At 44.7% G+C, this 20,950-nt stretch overlaps 1 protein-coding gene across 1 annotated transcript in view; it reads right to left on the minus strand.

Moving 5' to 3' along the window:
* LOC147618799 (uncharacterized) overlaps positions 1 to 13,860 on the minus strand; it is a 40,589-nt gene extending 26,729 nt beyond the window's left edge. Inside the window, exon 1 of the mRNA XM_086773867.1 lies at positions 13,523 to 13,860. Coding sequence (XP_086629993.1) covers positions 13,523 to 13,786 — 264 coding nt within the window. The 5' untranslated portion in view covers positions 13,787 to 13,860. The remainder of the gene's footprint in view (positions 1 to 13,522) is intronic.
* Positions 13,861 to 20,950: the final 7,090 nt, after the last annotated feature.

A 20,950-nucleotide genomic window follows, 5' to 3' on the forward strand; every position in this document is an offset into this window, starting at 1 on the left:
CAGATACTTGTCCCTTCCTGCTCAAAGCATCGGCCACTGGATTGGCCTTTCCTGGAAGGTACTCAATCATACCACCAAACTGCTGGAATATCTGACTCCAGCGGTGTTGTCGATCACTCCACTGTGCACTTGGCATCGTCTGAATCCAGCGCAATGCCTGATGGTCAGTGCGAACCTCGAAGTCACGGCCATACAGGAAATGTTTCCAATGTTTCAAGGCCTGTATAACTGCTAGGAGTTCACGATCATAGACCGAGTAGTTCTTTTCGGCGGGCAGTAACTTACGAGACATGTAAGCTACCGGATGACCATTCTGTTGCAATACACCTCCAATTGCGATGTTACTCGCATCGGTGATCACTTGAAATGGTTCGTCCCACGAGGCAAGGGCTAAACAAGGCGCTTCTGACAAAGCCACCTTGAGGTTCTGGAATGCCTCCAACGCTCGTGGAGTCATTCGAATCTTTTGCCTTCTTGTTTTCACTCCCTTTAGGAGATCGGTGAGATCTGCCGAGAGATCAGAAAACTTGTCAATGTGGGTGGAATATGCCTGGCATATACCCACAAATGATCTAATGTCATAAGCGGTCTGAGGTACTTCCCAGTTAACAATCTCGGCCACTTTAGCCGGATCAAGTCGAATGCCTTCAGCACTAATTATATATCCCAAGTAATGTACCTGGAACAGATAAAATTCTGACTTCTTTTCATTGACATAGAGCTCGTTGCTTTCCAGCAACCTAAGGACTTTCTCCACATCAATGTCATGCTACTCAACTGTAGCTGAAAATATGAGTATGTCGTCCAGAAATATGAACACACACTCTCCAATCAACTCCCGAAAAATACGCATCATCATGCGGTTAAATGTAGCTGGGGCGTTCGTCAATCCAAATGGCATAACCACAAATTCATAGTGGGCCCGTTCTGTACGGAAGGCTGTCTTGGGGATCCCCCTCTACAATCCGTACCTGGTGGTACCCACTCTTTAAATCCAGTTTGGAGAACACCTTAGCTCCATTCAGCCTCTCGAGAATATAGTCAATTCGAGGCATCGGGAATCTGCTCTTGATAGTCAGCTTGTTGAGTGCACGATAATCGACACACAATCGAGAAGACCCATCTTTCTTCTTGACAAACAAGATCGGTGCTGCAAATGGCGACACGCTGGGGCGGATGAAGCCAGCTTGCAACAATTCTTGGAGTTGGCGGTCCAACTCCGATTCCATTGCCTTAGAAAGGCGATATGGAAACTTGCTCGGGGGTTCCGAGCCTGGGAGGAGGTCAATCTTGTGATCCTCCGGTCTGGACGGGGGGAGCTGGGGAGGGAGACTGTCCCGAAGAAAAATCTTCTGGAACTTTTCATGGAGAACCGAGTACTTCTCGGAAACACTGGCCACCGTCTGGGCTGTCCGGATGTAAATCATCGCACACTGTGCGCCTTTCCTGACTGCTTGCTTAGCCTGCAAGTGGCTTATGAGCGGAAAGTTTGGAATACCTGGCTCACACTTAATGGTCACCGGGGTGTTTGACACATTCCGATCGATCTGGAACGTGTGCTTGTCCCACTTGACATCAGGAAGAAACTTGTGAAACCACTGGATACCCAAAATTATGCCTGCTCCTACAAGAGGGGCAACCATAAAGTCACGCACAAACTCTATGCCCTGAATCACTAACTTAGCACCTAGAGCTTCATACTTGACGCTCGTTGTCATACCTGTGCTAAAACCCTCAACTTGTTTGTCCACCGGAGTCAGCTCGAAACGGGCACGCCTAGCGACCTGTTCCGTGATCACATCCTCCGTGCTGCCGCTGTCAAACAAGACGACGACTCTCTGGCCACCTATGTAGCCAAAGGACTTGAGCAATTCGTTGCGCTCATACTCCTGGTCATGGGGGCCCTTCTGCTTATCTTCGAGCTCCCGGCTAATAATTGCTCCAACTGAAGCACCGAGGGTTGAAGAACTAGGGGTAGCCGCTGGGGTCTGTGTGGGAGCTGTGCTCACCACGGAAGCTGTGGAGGAGGCGGCGGCCTTTGGAGGCTTCTTCGGACAATCCCGAGAAGTATGTCCTTTTGTGTGACAAAAGAAACATCTACCCTCCTTCTTGTACTGAGAAAGCTCCTCAGCACTCAACTTGCCACCTGTCTTGCCTGCCTCCGCTTTCTGGTCTGGAGTAAGCTTAGACGCATTGTTTGAGTTCTTGGAGCCAAAGGCTCCCGGGCTCTGTCCTGGGGAAGACCCCGTCTGGTTCTGGCTTTTGCCCCACGAGGCGTTAGCCTTGGGAGAAGCCGACTGGGAAGTCTTGGGCTTGCCACCATTGTGTTTCATTTCTGCACTCTGCGCAAGCGAGAGTGCGTCCTCAAAGGTGGCTGGCCTAAACATACGCACCTCCCATTGGATTTGCGTGTCCAGGCCATACAAAAACTGCCCTTTCTTGTCCGTATCAGATAAGTCTAATTGCAGACACAAGGTCGAAATTTTATTGGCAAACTAAGGACTGGTTGCGCGTTCTAACGCGCTCCCCTGAACTCGTCTTCGAGTCGCTCAAGGTAGTGGGGCGGTAGAAACCGCTGCTTAAGGTCGCGGACGAACTCGTCCCACACATAAGCTGCCATACCTGCTCTGGTGTGGGCATGAGCCCACTGAATCCACCAAGGAATGGCCTCACCTTCCAAGTACCAACTAGCTAAGATCACTTTCTCAGTATCTGTTTTCCTAACTGCGGCAAAGTAAGCTTCAAATTGATGTAACCATGAATAAAGAGTAGTGGGATCGAGTTTACCATTATACTTACTGAAATTCATTTTCTCGGGAAAATGATTCGAGGGCGCCGCCAGTGTCAATCTGGCGTCCAAAGCTCTGAGGTAACGCTCGTGTTCCACTCGTCGCATGGCGTCGTCTTCTCGTTGTCGAATCTCCAATGCACGCATCTGCATCTCAAGCAAGGAGCTTGGCTGCGGCTGTGACCTCGCGAGAGGGTCCCTGTGACGAGGATCTGGTATCTGGGATACGGAAGGAGAGGGAGGAGGAGATGGAAAACACGACGCTGGAGAGCGAGAACGCTCCTCCAGAGGCAAAATCCACGCCTTCTGCTGATCCAACTTGGTTGTCTGGTCTGCGATTGCTCGCATCATCTGCTGGAACATGTCTGTGACACTCAAGCCGGGTGCCCTAGCTGGGCTGCCTGGTGCACTCTGGTCCCATGGTTCTCGTTCTCTCTCGTCGCCGAAACTCGCCATAGCGGGAAAATGCAATTCCTTTCCGGAACGCAATCTGACCATCCACTATCTGTGTGGGAGACTTCCGGAGGCTTCCGGAGGCTAAAAACCAACCGTCCTTCGAGGGACAGGAGTCACTCCGAAAGGGGTAGTCCACCGGCGTCTAAAAACCAACCACACGAGCGAAAAAAATTTCTGGTTTTCTTTGCTGAATCATTGTCCTTGAAGTAGGCTCTGATACCACTGTAATGTGCAGAAGCTTCGGAGAAGGATCGGTACTTCAAAACTCAGAAATCAGCACTCTTTTCGCGACGGAATTAACGCACAAACTGAAAGGAGATGTGCAGAAAATAGAGAGAGAAGGGGGAGATGGAGAGGACATAGTATTGGGTCCCAATTACCCTCTGTAGGGCCCCCACCACGGATGGTGTATTTGCTTTATTAGAATGATGTAAATCTGAAAACAAATACAGAAAACTTGACCTTTTCTTGGCTGGAGAATCCTGCCCTTGACCTTCAGAAGTCCAAACCTTTGCTTGGCGATCTCCTTGGCTTGACTGGCCCTTGATTCGCTTGAGCACTTGGTGAAAACTGAGATGAATTATGGGATTGTGGCTTCCTCTATTTATACTTCCCATCATGAGCAGTCGGCCAGCTGATAAACAGGCAGCCAGCATCATATTCCCACGACTGAGTAAATTCAGCAATAAATGCTGAATTAAATCCCCAAAAATGCTGGAAAAATCCCATAATGTCTGCGCATCTCTTCCTGGCTGGCTGGACATCAGGCACCTGATCCTGAAGGGCTGGACACATCTTTTGTCCACAATCCCAGGGTTGGGCAGCCTGTATGGGCTGCCCCATACATGCCCTACAGCCATATAAAGGCTGTAATCTCCTGGAGATTGCCTGATCTGTGCCCTAGGGCTGTCCTACAGCCCCTCCATGGCTGGTGGGTTCAGCCTGGGCCTTCCTGGCCCTCATGGGGGTGGTTCTACACCATTCCCGTGCCCCCACTCAGATCCGGGGTAGCCCTATGGGCTGGCCCCTTGTCCTAAACCTAATCTACTCAGTGATCTGGCATCTGGTACCAAACCAGATACACAGAACCACTGACATCATTCTAGAGGGAGACTCACATCGCGGACTGGCACTGTTTCATGTGCAGGACAGTGCACACCTGACCTTGGACTCATGTGCAGGACAATGCACACCTGACCTCGGACGACTGAGATGGATCCCTGGGACTCGTCCCGGACTGGGCTCACATGGGACCAGTTCACCATCCCAGGTCTTGCACCTTCTGTACAGAAATGTCTACGTGGCATCCAAGTGCGGGATGCACGTGACATACGTGCTCTCTTGAAGATTGTTTCTACCATGTGAGGGTGGAACAATAGAGAGCAGATGGAAGGGAATATCGGCACTTCAAAGGATCGTAACAAGCACAACATACCCTGTGTAGTGTTCTCTTGTCCTACGTGCTCTCTTGAAGATTGTTTCTACCATGTGTGGGTGGAACAATAGAGAGCAGATGGAAGGGAACATGGGCACTTGAGAGGGTAGTGTGAGTTGATGGGGCTGAAATGCCTACAAACTATTGGTGGCCGAAATGCCTATAAACTATGTGTAGCAGAAATGCTTATGGAACACCAGGTTATCTATGCCTGCGAGTGATTGTTTTATCTTGTTACTTGAGCCCACCTCTCATCCAAGGTGTGTGGTCAGAGTACCAACATGGAGTGCAAGTGGTAAAGTGGACATGACGGGACTTATGTCTATGCCAAGGGTCATGTGGACCGATGTCTTGTTGGCAGGACACTTATTTTGTCTCGCCCATTTACTTGGGATATGGATTATGATATCTGGACTTATGGAACTGTTTTGTCTCGCCCATTTACTTGGGACATGGATTATGATATCTGGACTTATGGGACTGATTTGTCTCGCCCATTTACTTGGGACATGATTATGATATCTGGACTTATGGGACTGTTTTTTGTCTCACCCATTTATCTTGGGACATGATTTTGATATTGATATTATGGAGACTTATTTAGTCTCGTCCATTTCTTTGGGACATGGATTCTTCGGTTATATTGGATTTTTGAAACTGTCTCGTCTCGCCCACTTGATGGCACATGAGTATATCTTGAATATATGGCTTGAAGCTTAAAGTTGCGGACAACTTTTAAGAAGCTAGGGAGGATGTCACCAGCCTGGATATTTCCCAGTCTGAAAGGGGTCTTGTGGACTCCAGGATGTTTAAATATTTGGAAAGTACAAGCTTTGGGAATGGGGGATTATCCTATAATACAAAGGACCACACTCCTAAAATTTAGGAGAGTTGAAGGCAATGAAGGGTTAGGGTTAGGGTTTACACAAGTTCAAGCAGGCGTGGAAACCAAGATGCAGAGAGAACACGACTTCAGTATGCTTGATTGATGAAAAGTGAAGTACAATAGCCACATGATAGTGACCCTAAAGATAAGTGTTCACATGTCCGGCCATAAATGTACCGGGTGGACCAAAACACTTATAAACTGCATATAAGTGAAACTGAGCTAAACTGGGGGAAAAAACCTCCACTAACTGAAGTAAAAAGTGCCCCAGTAATCTATTAATGATCACTAGCACTGCTCTGGGTGCATACACAGCATAAAACCCAACAAACCCCCCTGGAGTGATATGTGATCACTTACAGAGTGGCCTCTGATGGACTGTTCACAAATCCCTGAGTGAGTAGAAAAGCATCTATTTTTGCATACCAAGCTCGTGGAGCTTGTTTCAAACCATACAAGGCCTTTTTCAGCCTGCAAACTTTTCCCTCATGACCATGTTCTGCAAATCCCATGGGCTGAAATACATAAACTTCCTCCTCAAGGTCCCCATGTAGGAATGCAGTCTTTATGTCCAACTGGTGAACAACCCAACCACGATGTGCAGCCAATGCAATGACACACCTAAGTGTCGACATACAGGATGTAGGAGCAAATGTCTCCTCATAATCAATGCCCTTCTTCTGTGCATAGCCCTTTGCAACTAGACGGGCTTTGTACCTGTCAATGGATCCATCTGCATGTCTTTTCAACTTATAGACCCATTTAGTACCAATTGCTTTCTTGCCTTTGGGCAGATCAACCAAATCCCATGTTTGATTCCTTTTAATAGAATCAAGCTCATCCTGCATGGCTTTGTTCCAATGCACATTATCTCGTGCATCCACAAATGAATCAGGCTCATCATCATCCTGTAAACTGGCTGCCATAACCAGATTCAAATCCATGATGTGTGCATGCTCATTGGTCCTTGTCTCCCTACGAGTACGACCAGCAAGAGGACCCTCTAAATGGCTGTCCTGTAATGTCCTCAAATACCATCTAGGTATATGTCTGACCTGTGGTGCCTGCTGCCCCATATTTGGTTCAGCTTCTGGCTCATTTGGCTGCTGAATTTCTGCACCACCTACATCATTTGCTGGCTGTCCTATACCCTCATGAGTTGGATCACCAACTGTGGAATGAAACTCCATGGGTAGTAGACCTTCAAACACACCATTTTCAGCCTGATTTGCCTCATAACCAGCCATGGATATTTCTGATTTTTCATCAAAAATCACATCCCGACTACTGAATATCTTCCTGGATAGTGGGTCATATAACCTGTAGCCCTTGCTCTCACGGCTATACCCAACAAAAATGCATTTTGTGGCTTTATCATCCAGCTTCCTCCTCAACTCTTTGGGTATGTGTGCATCTGCAAGACACCCAAAGATACGAAAATGCGATACAGAAGGCTTGCGGCCATGCCAAGCCTCAAAAGGAGTAATAGAAACCAATGCCTTTGTGGGACATCGATTCAAAATATGACAAGCACACATTACTGCTTCCACCCAAAAGATATGTGGTAGCCTTTTTGCCTTTAGCATACATCTGGCCATCTCCATGAGTGACCGATTCTTCCTTTCTGCAACCCCATTCTGCTGTGGAGTGTAAGGAGTAGTATACTGATGTTTTATACCTCTACTCCCAAGAAAGGAATTCAGCATATGTGACATATATTCCCCCCCTCGGTCAAAACGGAGAGTCTTCACCTTGCATCCTGACTCTGTCTCAGCAAGTGCTACAAAGGCCAAAAATGCATCATATACCTGTGATTTCTGTGTCAAAGGATAGACCCAGCATATATGAGAGAAGTCATCAATAAATGTTGCAAAATAGAAGCAACCACCTAATGACTTTGTCTGCATGGGACCACAAAGATCACTGTGTATAAGTTGCAAAATAGAAGCAACCACCTAATGACTTTGTCTGCATGGGACCACAAAGATCACTGTGTATAAGTTGCAACTTTGCAGTTGCTCTTAGAGCCTGATCACGTGGGAAGGAAAACCTGTGCATTTTTCCCAAAATACATCCTTCACAAATGTGATCTGGAGGCTTCTCCATGAGAGGTAGATCTGTAAACATATTATGTCGCTGCATAAGCATAAGACTACCAAAATTTACATGCCCCATGCGAGCATGCCATAACTCCGCATCAACCATAGCTGGAGTAAGAGTGAATGCATGATAAGCAGACTGATCCACTGGCTGAAATGCATCCAACTGACAAAGTCCATGACATAATGTACCAGTAAGCATCAAGGTCAAGGCATTAGCTTTGTCTCTGACCATGCATTTATCATCATCAAAGTGGACTTGCATACCACAATGTGCTAAAGAAGAAATGGACAACAAATTCTTCTTTATCCCTGGTACATATAAGGCATCTGTAAGGCGGAGAATGGAGCCATCAATGGCTGTGAGCTGAATCTCCCCAATGCCACGAACTGGATATGAAGCATTGTTGGCACACTGAACAGTTTTGCCAACAGGGGCAGGGCCAACATGACTAAACAAATCCCTGCGAGATGTGATATGCTTTGAGGCACCACTATCAAAATACCAAGTACGTGCATGCTCTGTCAAACTGAGTGCCTGTGAAGACCAAGAGGCATCATAGCTGCATGTATAAAAACAATAATCCCTGTCCTCAACAAAAGAAGCAGTCTCTGGAGGAGCTTTAGAAGCATCATTAACAGACATCCCAGCTTCCTTTGCCTTCTCTTTGGCAATCCTCTTCCTACATTCCGTGATGTAGTGACCTGGCTTCTTACAGTAATGACATTTGCCCTTCTTCTTGGGCTGTCCATCACTTTTCTTGGTATCCTGTGAAGAACCACCATCACCTTAATTTTGATTTGCACTCTTTGGCTGAGTTTTTCCTTTCCCCTTTTGACCTGTAGTAAATGCTTGTTCAGCATTTGTGTTCATATTCATATTCTTCCTCATTTGCTCCTCTTGTAGTAAGAGAGCAACAAGTTCCTGATACTTGAGGGGTTCAACAGCATTCCTCATGCTGAGGTTCAAAGAGGTATGAAAAGCCAAGTAAGATCTTGGCAAAGAGTGCAAGATGGTGGACACAAGCTGTGTCTCAGGAATAATCTCATACACATTGATGAGTTGCTCTCTTAAATCCTACAGCTTGTTTAAGTGGCTAGACATATCATCTCCTTCATTCATTTTCTGATTTTCTAGCTCTCTTTTCAAAAATGAGATCCTAGCCTCATTACGAGCAGCATACATCTGCTCCAAAGTCACCCATGCATTCTGTGAAGAGCCAGCTGAACGAATATGAGGTATAATGGACCTCTGTACTGACAATGCAATGAGTGACAAAGCTTGTGCATCCCTGGCATCCCATGTCTTTTGAGCATTTGTTCTTTGAACAAGCAATGGCTATCCTGGAGCCTGTACCTGTTGTCCTCGTCCACGAGCACCCCCTTGGGGAGGAGTCTCTGGAGCCAATGGACCTGGACGTGGTTCATCACCACTAACAAAATCCCAAAGACCTTTTGCCACAAGCACATTCTTCAGCATAAAACTCCACAAGGAGCAGTTCGTGCCATCCAATTTGTCTTCCTTAGACAAATATGTGAATACATCACTTTGCTGTTGATTTGCCATTATGCTTTACGCACAATGTTGTACCTGTTTACCAAAAAACCCAATAGCAGAAACCCTGATAACAACTGTACTCCACTGAATACAGTTCACCCAAATATGCCTACACTCTCAATCCTCTGAATGTGCAGCTCAATGCACCAATGATTGAGTAGAGTAGCAAATGGCGTACACAATGCCAAAATGCCCCAAAAATGCCCAAATTTGCTGCACCCAAACTGTGCAAAAAACCTGTATATTTCCTTGCTAGAAAATCTGCCTGTTGTGCCTGTATATTTTCACAGAGAAAATAAAAATGCCCAATATTCAAAATATGTAATGCTTACCACTTCTGTGCTAAGCAGTAGTACAGTCGACTGTATTGTGCAGGTACACGGCAACTATAGTCGAGGTGCTGTACTGAAGCAGGTACGAAAGCAGTACGGAAGCTGAAGGCTAAACTGCAGTCGAATGTTGACGTGGCAGATTCTGGTCGGCTCTGACAGGTACGGAAGCTGTACAGGGTGCTGCAGCGTTGAGGCGACCAGGTACAGAACTCTTGAAGGCGGCGCTTACTGTACGGGCAGGTACAGTAGTTGTAGGCGACGCCTGTTGCAGTACCCGACTGAAGGCGACCAGGTACAGAAGTTGTAGGCGACGCCTGTTGCAGTACCCGACTGAAGGCGACCAGGTACAGAAGTTGTAGGCGGCGCTTGACTGGATGTACGGGCAGCAGGCGCAGATGTGTAGCTGAAGGCAGCGCAATCTTGATGTACGGGCAGCTAGCGCACTCGTGTAGCTGAAGGCGGCGCAGACTGGATGTACGGATGCTGTACGGGCAGCAGCAACAAAAGCTTGGCAGTGTACGGGCAGGGCTATGCAGAGCTTCAATGCTCTGATACCAATTGAAGGCAATGAAGGGTTAGGGTTAGGGTTAGGGTTTACACAAGTTCAAGCAAGCGTGGAAACCAAGATGCAGAGAGAACACGACTTCAGTATGCTTGATTGATGAAAAGTGAAGTACAATAGCCACATGATAGTGACCCTAAAGATAAGTGTTCACATGTCCGGCCATAAATGTGCCGGGTGGACCAAAACACTTATAAACTGCATATAAGTGAAACTGAGCTAAACTAGGGGGAAAAACCTCCACTAACTGAAGTAAAAAGTGCCCCAGTAATCTACTGATGATCACTAGCACTCCTCTGGGTGCATACACAACATAAAACCCAACAAGAGTTGCTATTTTTGGCCCGACTCCGATGGAAATTCTGTTCGCATCATTACATTTGGAATTGAGCAGATACCAAAAGTTGGCAAAGTGCCTATGACAGAATGTCTACCAGTTGGGATATTTTTAGAGAGAAAGTTTATGGAAGAACCCATCTATTAGATTGGGACATGTGGCAAGGAGGTGGACCAAAGTGAGACAAGTGGCGTGACACTTGTTAGAAAGTGGATCAAAGTGAGACAAGTGGCCTCACACTTGTCACTTCAGCTATTGTGTGGCTCTCCACTTGTCATCGTAGCCTTCTCTTGCCATTTTAGCTCATGGGAGGCCCAAATCTATAAATTGGAGCCCTCTCTCTTCATTAATGGAGGCTCTCTTGCTGCACACTAGCCTCTACCACCGTTCAAGGCTGCCCTAATGATGGCTACTCTCTTTCTCTCTCTCTTGAAGGCTGCCCATGAAGAATACCGGCTGTTGGGGACTGTTTTGGAGGCTTCCATCGCAAAGAAATACTGAAGGCAAGGGAATTTAATCATTTATTATGATTTCTAGCCATTGTACTTGTTGCACCAGCAGTTGTACTTGCTGTACTTGCTATACCAGCCACCGTACCAGCTGTATCAGCCTCTGTACCAACCACCGTACCGGCTGTACCAACCACTATACCTGCTGTACTAGTCATTGTACTTACTGTACCAACGTTTGTACTTGCTATACCTGCTGTACCAGCCACTGTACTTGCTATACCAGACATTGTACCTACTGTACCGGCTGAATGGAGAGTTGTACTTGCTGTACCAGCTCTATTGCATGAAGACCCGTGGTTTTTGGGGGAAGAATCAATACCCACACGGAGGTATATGGATTATATTGTTGGCTCCGCATTTCTACAGCCTATGTTCCGGCTTGGTAGCCTTGTTTTGGGCTGTGTTATGGCATTTGTATAGGGATAATCCAGCATCTCCCGTGGGGAGAGTAAGGCCCTCAAAACTTGTACATGATATTATTCTCCTTGGGTAATAAAATACTCCAAGGGGGGAGTCGGCCCATTCCGGCCTCTATGCGGTGTCACACGTGCAAGCTCCATTTTCAGCATTTGTGGATGTTTTGTCCAACTTTATGTTTTATGCAAAGTGATGATGGATATGTGTTAAGGATGTGGCCATGTTTAAATGTTTTTATATACATTGACGGTATCAACAAGTGTGTCAAAGGCCCTAGTCCCCCGAGCACCCACCGCGAGTTACACCTCCTATCCCGTTCCCTTAACATAGTGATAGGTCACCTACCGGAAATGATCATGCTTGTTGCTAGGCCTTAGAAACTAATCTGGAAGCTTAATGATGTACTCGTTCTGCATACATACCCTTGAGGAATGCTTCCTCTAGCTTTGTCCATCTGCTACCCTGCTGCATTCTTCTGCTGGATCTGTGCATCTCCTTGGCACTTACTTAGTGGCTGAGCCTAAATGCTATGATACCAATGATGCATGCACGGAAGCCTTATTGTACTGATCCACATCCCTAAGCCTAATTAAGAACAAGATGTTGATTTAACATGATTAAGACAGAGGAGAGAGAAGAAGAGAGAGAGAGGTAGTGGGTGTCACCGTTTTCTATATTAATATGGTACAAAAAGGTTGCTTTAATGCCTGTACATGGTTACTGAATGTGTGTGCATGATTAGGCCCTTGGTCAGTCCCAAAGGGGGTGATCTCTGGCCCCTTCTACATGATGGTTGATGATTTTTACTTGGCAATGATGAAAATGACTTGCTTCATGAACTAAATTATGACTTGATGCTTACATATGAGTTAAGGATGCTGGTCAGCCAACAAAAATGCTGTAAGCCAAATACTAGACAAATAATAGAAATTAAATCCCATTTAATTGGTTGTGTTTCACTTCATTGTTGTCCCATGTTATGGCCTTCATGTTGATGATAGTCAACTGTTGCCTAGACTACCTGCTCGCTGTCGATAGGTCCTCCAGACCCTCATGGTAATGATGATGATGATGATGTTGATGCTGATGATGATGATGATGATGGTGATGCTGAAGCTGATGCTGATGATACTGATCTGATGCTTATAGTAATGATTCTACTACTAATGATCCTCTAAATGCTATCATATTTGCTTCATTAAACAGGAAATTAGGCTACTCATGCTGGAGATTAGCCATGGCACGTGACATTGTATCTATGTGTCAATCTCATAGAAAAGTCCATAATCAACTGTAGACTTTATGCACCTGAGAATCCGTTTAACCACATCGAAGTGTGGCTTCCTGGAAGCCTGCATAAACTCCAGGAAGCCTGCATAAACTAACTCACAAGTCCAACAACATAGCTCAAGTCTGGCCTAATAATGGTCATGTGGATCAAGCTACCCACTGTGCGCATGCACATACTGGGTCCTCCAAAAGCTCACACGTATCTGCGGAAAGCTTTGTGTTCTACTCCAATGGCACTAAAATAGGCTTAGAGTCTGTCATACCATACTTGGACAACATGTCCAATCCATAACACCTCTGTAACACAAAATGTCATAAGATGATCTCACCACCTCTATACCCAAGAAATACCGCAACTCACCCAAATCCTTCATCTCCAACTCCTACTTCAAAAGCATTCTGACATGTATATCAAAATCACTATCACCAGTGATAATCAAGTCATCTATATAAATGACTAATATCATGATTCCTCTGTCTTTCTTTTTCACATAAAGTGAAAAACTTGCATTGGATATCTGAACTAATTGTGATCTTGATAGCATGAAGGACTACTCACAAAGCTTCAAGTCATCAACTCCATCATGCATAGTATAGACTACGTGCTATGGCATCCCCATTCATATCATAAACCCCAAACAGGAGGTGCAGGATCATGAATAAATACATGTCACCTTAGTAGACAAATCTTCATAGGTAAAACAAACCATCGAACTAAGTTTCTGGTGAAGGGCAGACTTAGCGATAATGAAGCCCAGCAAGCACAGAAGAGAACATCCACACCTAAAAATCTCCAGACAACAAAATAATTCAGATAAATAAAAAGCTCCTGATACCAGCTCAAACCTACCTGATTTTCCTGTTGGACAGCGTCCTGCTCGTAGTCATTTGCGCTGGCCTTCCTCTTCGGGGAAGCAGATTTAAGAGTCGTGGTTACTGAGAAAAGCTGATTTGGCAGCCTGCAGGGGTCTTGTTTAACAAGTGCTGAGTTCCTCCCTTCCCCCTTTGAGAAAGTAGGAAACGGGCAAAGAACCTGCGATGTAGAAGAAGATGCATCCACCGAAATCATCTTGCTGATGGAATTTTCGTCGATGTGTGCCCAGAAGTGGAGCATGGAAGGACGCTGTGGATCCACGGATCCACACTCACAAATGGTCCGGTCGCTCGCGCCACCATTTTTGGTGTAGGTAGGGTTTTCGGCAAGAAGTAAATTAGGGGGCCGGCTAAAATTGTGGATTTGGGACATTAAAAAAGGTATATGATGCTGCCATGTTGGAAATCTAAGGATGCTCCTAGTTTAGTAATTTTTCTAATTTAGTCATTTCTAATTTTCCTTCCAAGTTTACTTGACTATGCTGCCTAGGTCACCAATTTTCCTACTTTACCAATTTATATGTCACCAATTTTCCTACTTTACCAATTTATATGTCGGTAATCTTAGTTTACTTCTCGTCGGCTACCTTAGTTTACCATCCCTAGTGTACCAAGTTTCCTAGTTTACTAGGATTCGATAACACAAAAATGTCAGCTAGGGCTTTAACCTGCACAAACACGAAAAATTAATCAAAACAGCAAGAGAGAGAGAGAGAGAGAGAACTCGCCTAGCAAAACGGCACGTCAACGAGGAAGAACTTAAAGACGAAGGAGTGTGAAACATTTTAATCTAGAGGAGAGCAGATAATTTGCACAAACACGAAGTATATTAATCAAAACAACAAGCGAGAGAGAGAGAGAGAGAGAGAGAGAGAGAGAGAGAGAGAGAGAGAGAGAGAGAACTCACCCGCAGAAGCAAGCTACAATACCAACCAGCACAGCAACGTCAATAAATAAAAATGTGAAGACGAAGAAGATGTGAATCAAGTTGAATCTCTAGAGGAAACACGACAACCTTTGCAATGCAGTTTGGGAGGGAGGGCGGTGGCGATGAATCCTTTGCAACCTCTGCAACGCAATCTGGGAGGGAGGGTGGTGGTTGCGTGAGGGCTTGTCCTTAGGTCAAGCCACGTTATATATAGAAAGAAGCTAAGGCTTAACCTTTAAGAGAGATGATGTGGTAGACCACTACATTTCATCATTTAGAGTAAGAAAAGATTTATTATTACAAGGACTCTCTTCCACTCTCATATCTAGAGAAGAGAACTAAAACATGGCCAATATAGCAAAGGGAGGCATCATGAGTGCATGGGTATATGCCATGGCATCCTATGCACACATGGGAGACAAGGTGAAGTGGATGAAGCTAATTCATACATGTGGCAAATAGAAGTGTGGTGGAGTGTGAATGGGACAACTTCCAAGTCAATAGCCACTCCACACCTCTTATTACAAGTAGAAACTCCACAATATTAAAATGCGATTCTTTTTAAATCTCGCTTTAATAATCAAAGATATTATTAAACTTAATCTAATCACATGCACCAATATGAGCAATCTCTTAGCTTAAGGTTGGTCACATGCTCCACACACATGCTTCTTATTGTCATATATATATATATATATATATACATGGATTTTTAGGTTTATGAGGGGTGGGCCAACCTCATCACTATTTCACACGGGGCCTTAAAAACCCTTGTAGGGTAGGATCTATGCTCAAAGATGATATTGCTACTTGTCGACATTTTTGTACTGTTAGATCCTAGTAAACTAGGAAACTTGGTACACTAAGGATGGTAAACTAAGGTAGCTGACGAGAAGTAAACTAAGATAACTGACATATAAATAGGTAAACTACGAAAATTGGTGACCTAGGCAGCATAGTCTAGTAAACTTGGAAGGGTAAGCTAGAAATGACTAAATTAGAAAAACTACTAAACTAGGGAGATAAGTAGCATCCCTAGATTTCCAACATAGCAGCCTCATATACCTTTTTTAATGTCCCAAATCCACAATTATAGCCGCCCCCCTAAGAGGCCGCCCCCATAACCCTCTAGTCTCAGAAGTTTACAGGGGTAGCCAATGGAAAGTTGATAGCTTGTTAGCTTTTACCACAACTGACAAGGCCCTCTAGGGGTGTGGAGGGTGCTTTAAGCACCCACTACCCTCTACGCACATGCTATTACAAGTCAACCACCCTCCACACCTCCAAAAGTGGACGACCTCATCATCTCTCCCTAATCTTTGTAACGGCCACCCAAAATACCAAAGTAAGTTGTGGCCCTCCCTCTCTCTCATGCGTGCATACATACCACTTTTCCACAGTTTGAAGTCTGAGAGAGAGAGAGAGAGAGAGAGAGAGAGAGAGAGAGAGAGAGAGAGAGAGAGAGAGAGAGAGGAGGGGGGCACACTGAGAAGGAGAGGAGGGGAGTGCACTGAGAAATCTGTGGCCCATGAGAGAGAGAGAGAGGAGAGGAGGGGGGCACACTGAGAAGGAGAGGAGGGGAGTGCACTGAGAAATCTGCGGCCCATACTAGGAAGTCTGCAATGCGCTCAATACTATGTGTGTGTATTTGAACTTTGTGTATGTGCTATGCATAGTGGCATGTGTGCACTGTGTATGCGCGTTATTCATAGTATCATAGAGTGGTGTGTGTGCACTGTGCATAGGCCACAGAAAGCCACCTTTCCAAGCGTGTGTGTGTTTGTGTGTGTGTGTGTGTGTGTGTGTGTGTGTGTATGTGTGTGAGAGAGAGAGAGAGAGAGAGAGAGAGAGAGAGAGGGAGGGAGGGAGGAGAGAGGAGAGTAGGGGGCACTATGCGTGGTGGTGTGTGTGCACTATATATGCGCTATGCGTAGTATCATAAAGTGGTGTGTGTGCACTATGTATAGGCCGTAGAGAGCCACCTTTCTAAGCGTGCATGCGTGATTGCGACGAGGAGCGAGAGAGAGAGAGAGAGAGAGAGAGAGAGAGAGAGAGAGAGAGAGAGAGAGAGAGAGAGAGAGTCACTCAACGTCGACTTTATTGATCTAGAGAGACCAATCCACTAGCCATTTCTACCCCACAATTGAGAGAGAGAGAGAGAGAGAGAGAGAGGGGAGGGAGGAGAGAGGAGAGCAAGGGGGCTTACTAACTCATGCGTGCATGCCACCTTCCCAAGTTTTAAACAGCGATATAGAGAGAGGAGAGAAGGGGGGCACACTGAGAAAGAACAACGTTGTGCTCTGTTTCAGTCTTTTTTTTTCTTTGAATTGCCTATGCAAATGCAATGGTGTGGTTGTGATTTTCTTTGTGTGTGTGTGTGTGTGTGTGTGTGTGTGTGTGTGTGTGTGTGATTTATACTAATAACATATCCACAGCCGAACAAAAAATTCAAGAACCCAGACAGGCTTGATAAATGAAGTGTTAAACATGATTACATAACAAAAGTATTGTCTACAATAATCATGTCATCAATTACAGGAGACAGTGTCTCAAATAGTAAACCATGTGTCTTAAATCTTAAACTGCGAGACATTTGAGAGGGTAGAACCTGTTACGTGCATCCATCCAACATAGACAAACAAATAGTTAGCGTGTGTGTGTATTACAAGTGTCTTAAGACCTACTACATGTTGTAGATGTCACTCAAAGACCCCAATGTTTGAGCTAAGGTTGGGTCAATTAGTCCCTTTTTAGTCAACAAGAGTCAATTCCCAAAATTCGGATAAATAACCCGTAAACCTATCCTATAATCATCCACAAGAAATGTAATGCATAGTAATCCACATAGTGGATAGACAAATGTGCCTTATATGTCCATGCCCATACTACTCAAACTAGTAAGCTGTTCTATTGCTGAGCATTCACATGTCAGTAAATCAAGCTAGCTACCATCATCCACAGAAGTAAGAGATAAGTGAGTTACTATATTTGGCCTTAGAGTGCAAAGCCCGAATAATCAGTCAAAAAAACATAAAAAGGGGAAAGAACCATAAGCAACCAAATACCTATCATATATCCAAGCTCTAGTGATAGATACAAATGCAACACTAAGTAGACCCAACCAACAGTATATCCTATCAGCAACGTCCACCAATTACAGAAAGCAAGATGTACCACTGATAAAGAATGCATTCCAAAAATAAAGAATAATTCAGAGTGATTGGTCGAAAATCAGCCATGTTGTCACCCATAAGCAACATCACCCTCATGTGTCAAACTGACAATATAGTGTTTGAATTATTAGTGATTTATTCTATCAATCCAAGAACAAGCCATATATACTAAATACCGTTATCTCTACAACAGCTCTGCAAGAGTCTATATATCCAAAAGCCCTCAAAATGCAAAGTTTAGCAATATATATTTCACTGGTAATGGCCAAATTATAATAAAGGTCAAGCCTAATAGTTATTCATAACTACATGCCTGATTTAAGATTAACTCAATACTAGTGTTCTAATAGCCCCATCCATCACCTTTTTAAGGCTAACAGTCAGTTTATCAGAAAAAGCGAAAAGCCCCTACATAGTGCAATATAACCCCCATAATCTACACTGTTGTGGGTTATTCAATACCGAGCCCTACCAATCTGTATTCAGAATTATAGCACAACATCAAGAAATATATAACACAAATTGTCTACAAATATTCATAAGAATTTATAGAGGCGGAAATGAAATACCGTCTGTCCAAAATGAAATATCGTCTGTCCAAAATGCATGTGCAATTTTCAAAGCCAAATAATCGCAGAATTTAAAGAGATAAACAAAGTTTATGCATACATGTTTTTTAGAATAAATATTCAATTTAGGGAAAAGCCCCATGGCAACATCTCTTTAAAATGACTCAAGTATCTATAGCATGTAGATTCCATACGGAGTTAGCATCCAAACAGAATCCATCATATGGGATTCAGAAAGATCACTATCCCAAAAAGTGTAGAGACTACCATGGGCAGTAAAGAAATCAAGACTCAAACCCAAAGCACCAAGTCTACATGAGAAGAGGAACTCCTAGCAAAAGCCAACACCATCGACATGGCTAAAAAAATCGGTAAGACACAGCAGGCTAAGTGAGTATGTAAAACTCACATGCAAGGTGGCCATTTTATACCTGCCGTGGAGCCAAGGAAGCCAGCTAACACTGCCATACGCGTTCAAGGAGGATCCTTCGGTGATTTTTGTGCATAGCTCCGTCATCAAGTTTTGCTAGGCATACCTGTTGCATGCAAATGAAGATCAATACAAGGAAGCAACAAAAAAGATACTTAGGGCTCTTGTAAAGAGTTCCACTTTGTAGATGAATGTGGGAGAGGGCTTCACAATAATCCCACATGGGAACTTTTGAGAGTTCTAGAATTTTTGTATAAAAGGTGGCTCATTTGAGAGCATGGACACATTGGGCAAACTCATGTTTGAGCTCTCTTGAGACTAGCTCTCCCTCTTCTTCCATAGAGGTGCAAGCTCTTCTCACTCCCCATCTACATTGTTGTAAGTTCTATTCTTTTGTTAATTCAATGCAATGAGTGATGTTTGTCTCTCTTCTCAAGTCTATTCTCTAGTATGCATGTTTCTTTGATGATAGCTTCAAGGTTTGTGTGCATGCTAGGGAGTAAGAGTTTGAGAGTGAAGGATGCTTTGAGCTTGTGTATGCAATAGCTAGGCTTTCTTCTTGTTTGGATGTATGGATGAATGGAATGTGGAGTTGAGTGAGTAATAGCAAGATTGAGCTTGAGTGTGTGTTGAGTCTATGTCAATAGTAGTAGTTTTCTTCACATTCTCTCCATCAAATGGATAAGCTTTTGTGCACCGGTACGGGTTGAATCCCTAGCTCCGAAAGGGATGCAAATCCCATTGGATTGAGCTAAGTGTGGATCATACTACTCTTGCTACAAGTGAGAGAGTTTTCCGTCTCTCCATTGGCGCCGCTGCCGGGGAGAAGACTCAAATCCGGTTGAGAGTGTGTGGAAACCACCACTATTTCCTCTTTTGGTTGCAAAACCATTGAGTGATTAGGTTAAGTTTGGGTGTGTGATCCCGGTGTGAGTGGATAAGGTTAACCATTGAGCGGTTGAGGTTTCTCCCGCATTGTTTTTTTTATGTTTCATTGCTTTTATGCTTTTTCAAGTACCGTTCATTATGCTTACCTTCATTGTTTTTTGTCATTTCATTCTTTCATGCTTTTCGTTAACATGTAATTAGTATAAATAAATAAAAAGAAAAGAGGTGCGTTGCTAAGCTCTCCCATAGCTTATGCAAGCCCCATTGACTCCCAAGCAAGAAAGAAGAGAGATAGGAAGTGTTGGAGGCGACCTTCCTTTTGTTTTGTGTTGTTATTGTGTGGGGAGGTGTTTCCCTCAAGCATAGCAAAGAAAAAAATAGATATATATATATATATATATATATATATATATATATATCTATTACATGTGGCTGTAAAACGGTGTTGGAGATGGCAGTGAAGGCGGTTTAATATATATATATATATATATATATATATATATATATATATATATAAATATACAATCGAGAGGTGGCTGCGTGGCTGGAAGTTAAGGCAATAATATATATATATATATATATATATATATATATATATATATATATATAATCACAAGGCTGTTGGGTGGCCGAGCTAAGGCGAAGGCGCCAGTGGCAGTGAAGGTGGCCGTGTGGCGTGGAGGAGCAGTTGAGTCGTCCGGCAGGAAGAAGGCGAAGGTCAGTAAAGAAAACGAGAGGTGGCTGCGTGGCTGGAAACGGGCTGCGTGGAGAATGGTCGACTGCAGCAGTGCGAAGGCGCCGCTGGAAGAAGTGGTGGAGGCGGCAGAAGCCGGCCAAGTTAAAAAATATATATATTAACAAGAAAATATATTTAAAAAAAAGCAGCAGTCGGCCGACTGAAGGCAGCGTGGAAGTCGTCACTGAGGCGTCGGGGTCGGCGTCGGCAGCTGAGTGTAGGCCAACTGAAGGCAGCGTGGAAGGTGTCTAGAGTGGGCAGCAGTCGGCAGGCATAGCTAATAAGGCGGCTGGCGAAGGTCTACTGAGCCTGTAGACGAGGCGAGGTGCTGAAGGGCAAGCGAAGGCAGAGGGGTTAGCATCGGGCTCTGCGTGGAGGGGGGCCGTCGGCATCAAGCTGTGGCTGCTGGCTGTAGGCGGCAGCAGTGGAGTAGCAGAGCAAAGAAGGCGGTGGGGGGCGCGTTGAAGACGACCACGTGTGCGCCGGCGCGAAATCCGGAGCAGTGAAGCGGCGAGGAGGATAAGATAACTCCTGATGGATATTTGGCGAGATACATGTCCACCATGCATTGACCCCGATAGTACTCGACCAGATCATCGCGGGGGTTATAGTGCTCCTCCATTTCAAACACATTCTAGGTACTTCTATGCTCCCTTAGGTGAAAGTTGCTGTGGGCATCAC

Source organism: Cibotium barometz, chromosome 34 (assembly GCF_041138505.1).
Source record: "Cibotium barometz isolate CiBa-2024 chromosome 34, ASM4113850v1, whole genome shotgun sequence".
In the NCBI taxonomy this organism is placed as follows: domain Eukaryota; kingdom Viridiplantae; phylum Streptophyta; class Polypodiopsida; order Cyatheales; family Cibotiaceae; genus Cibotium; species Cibotium barometz.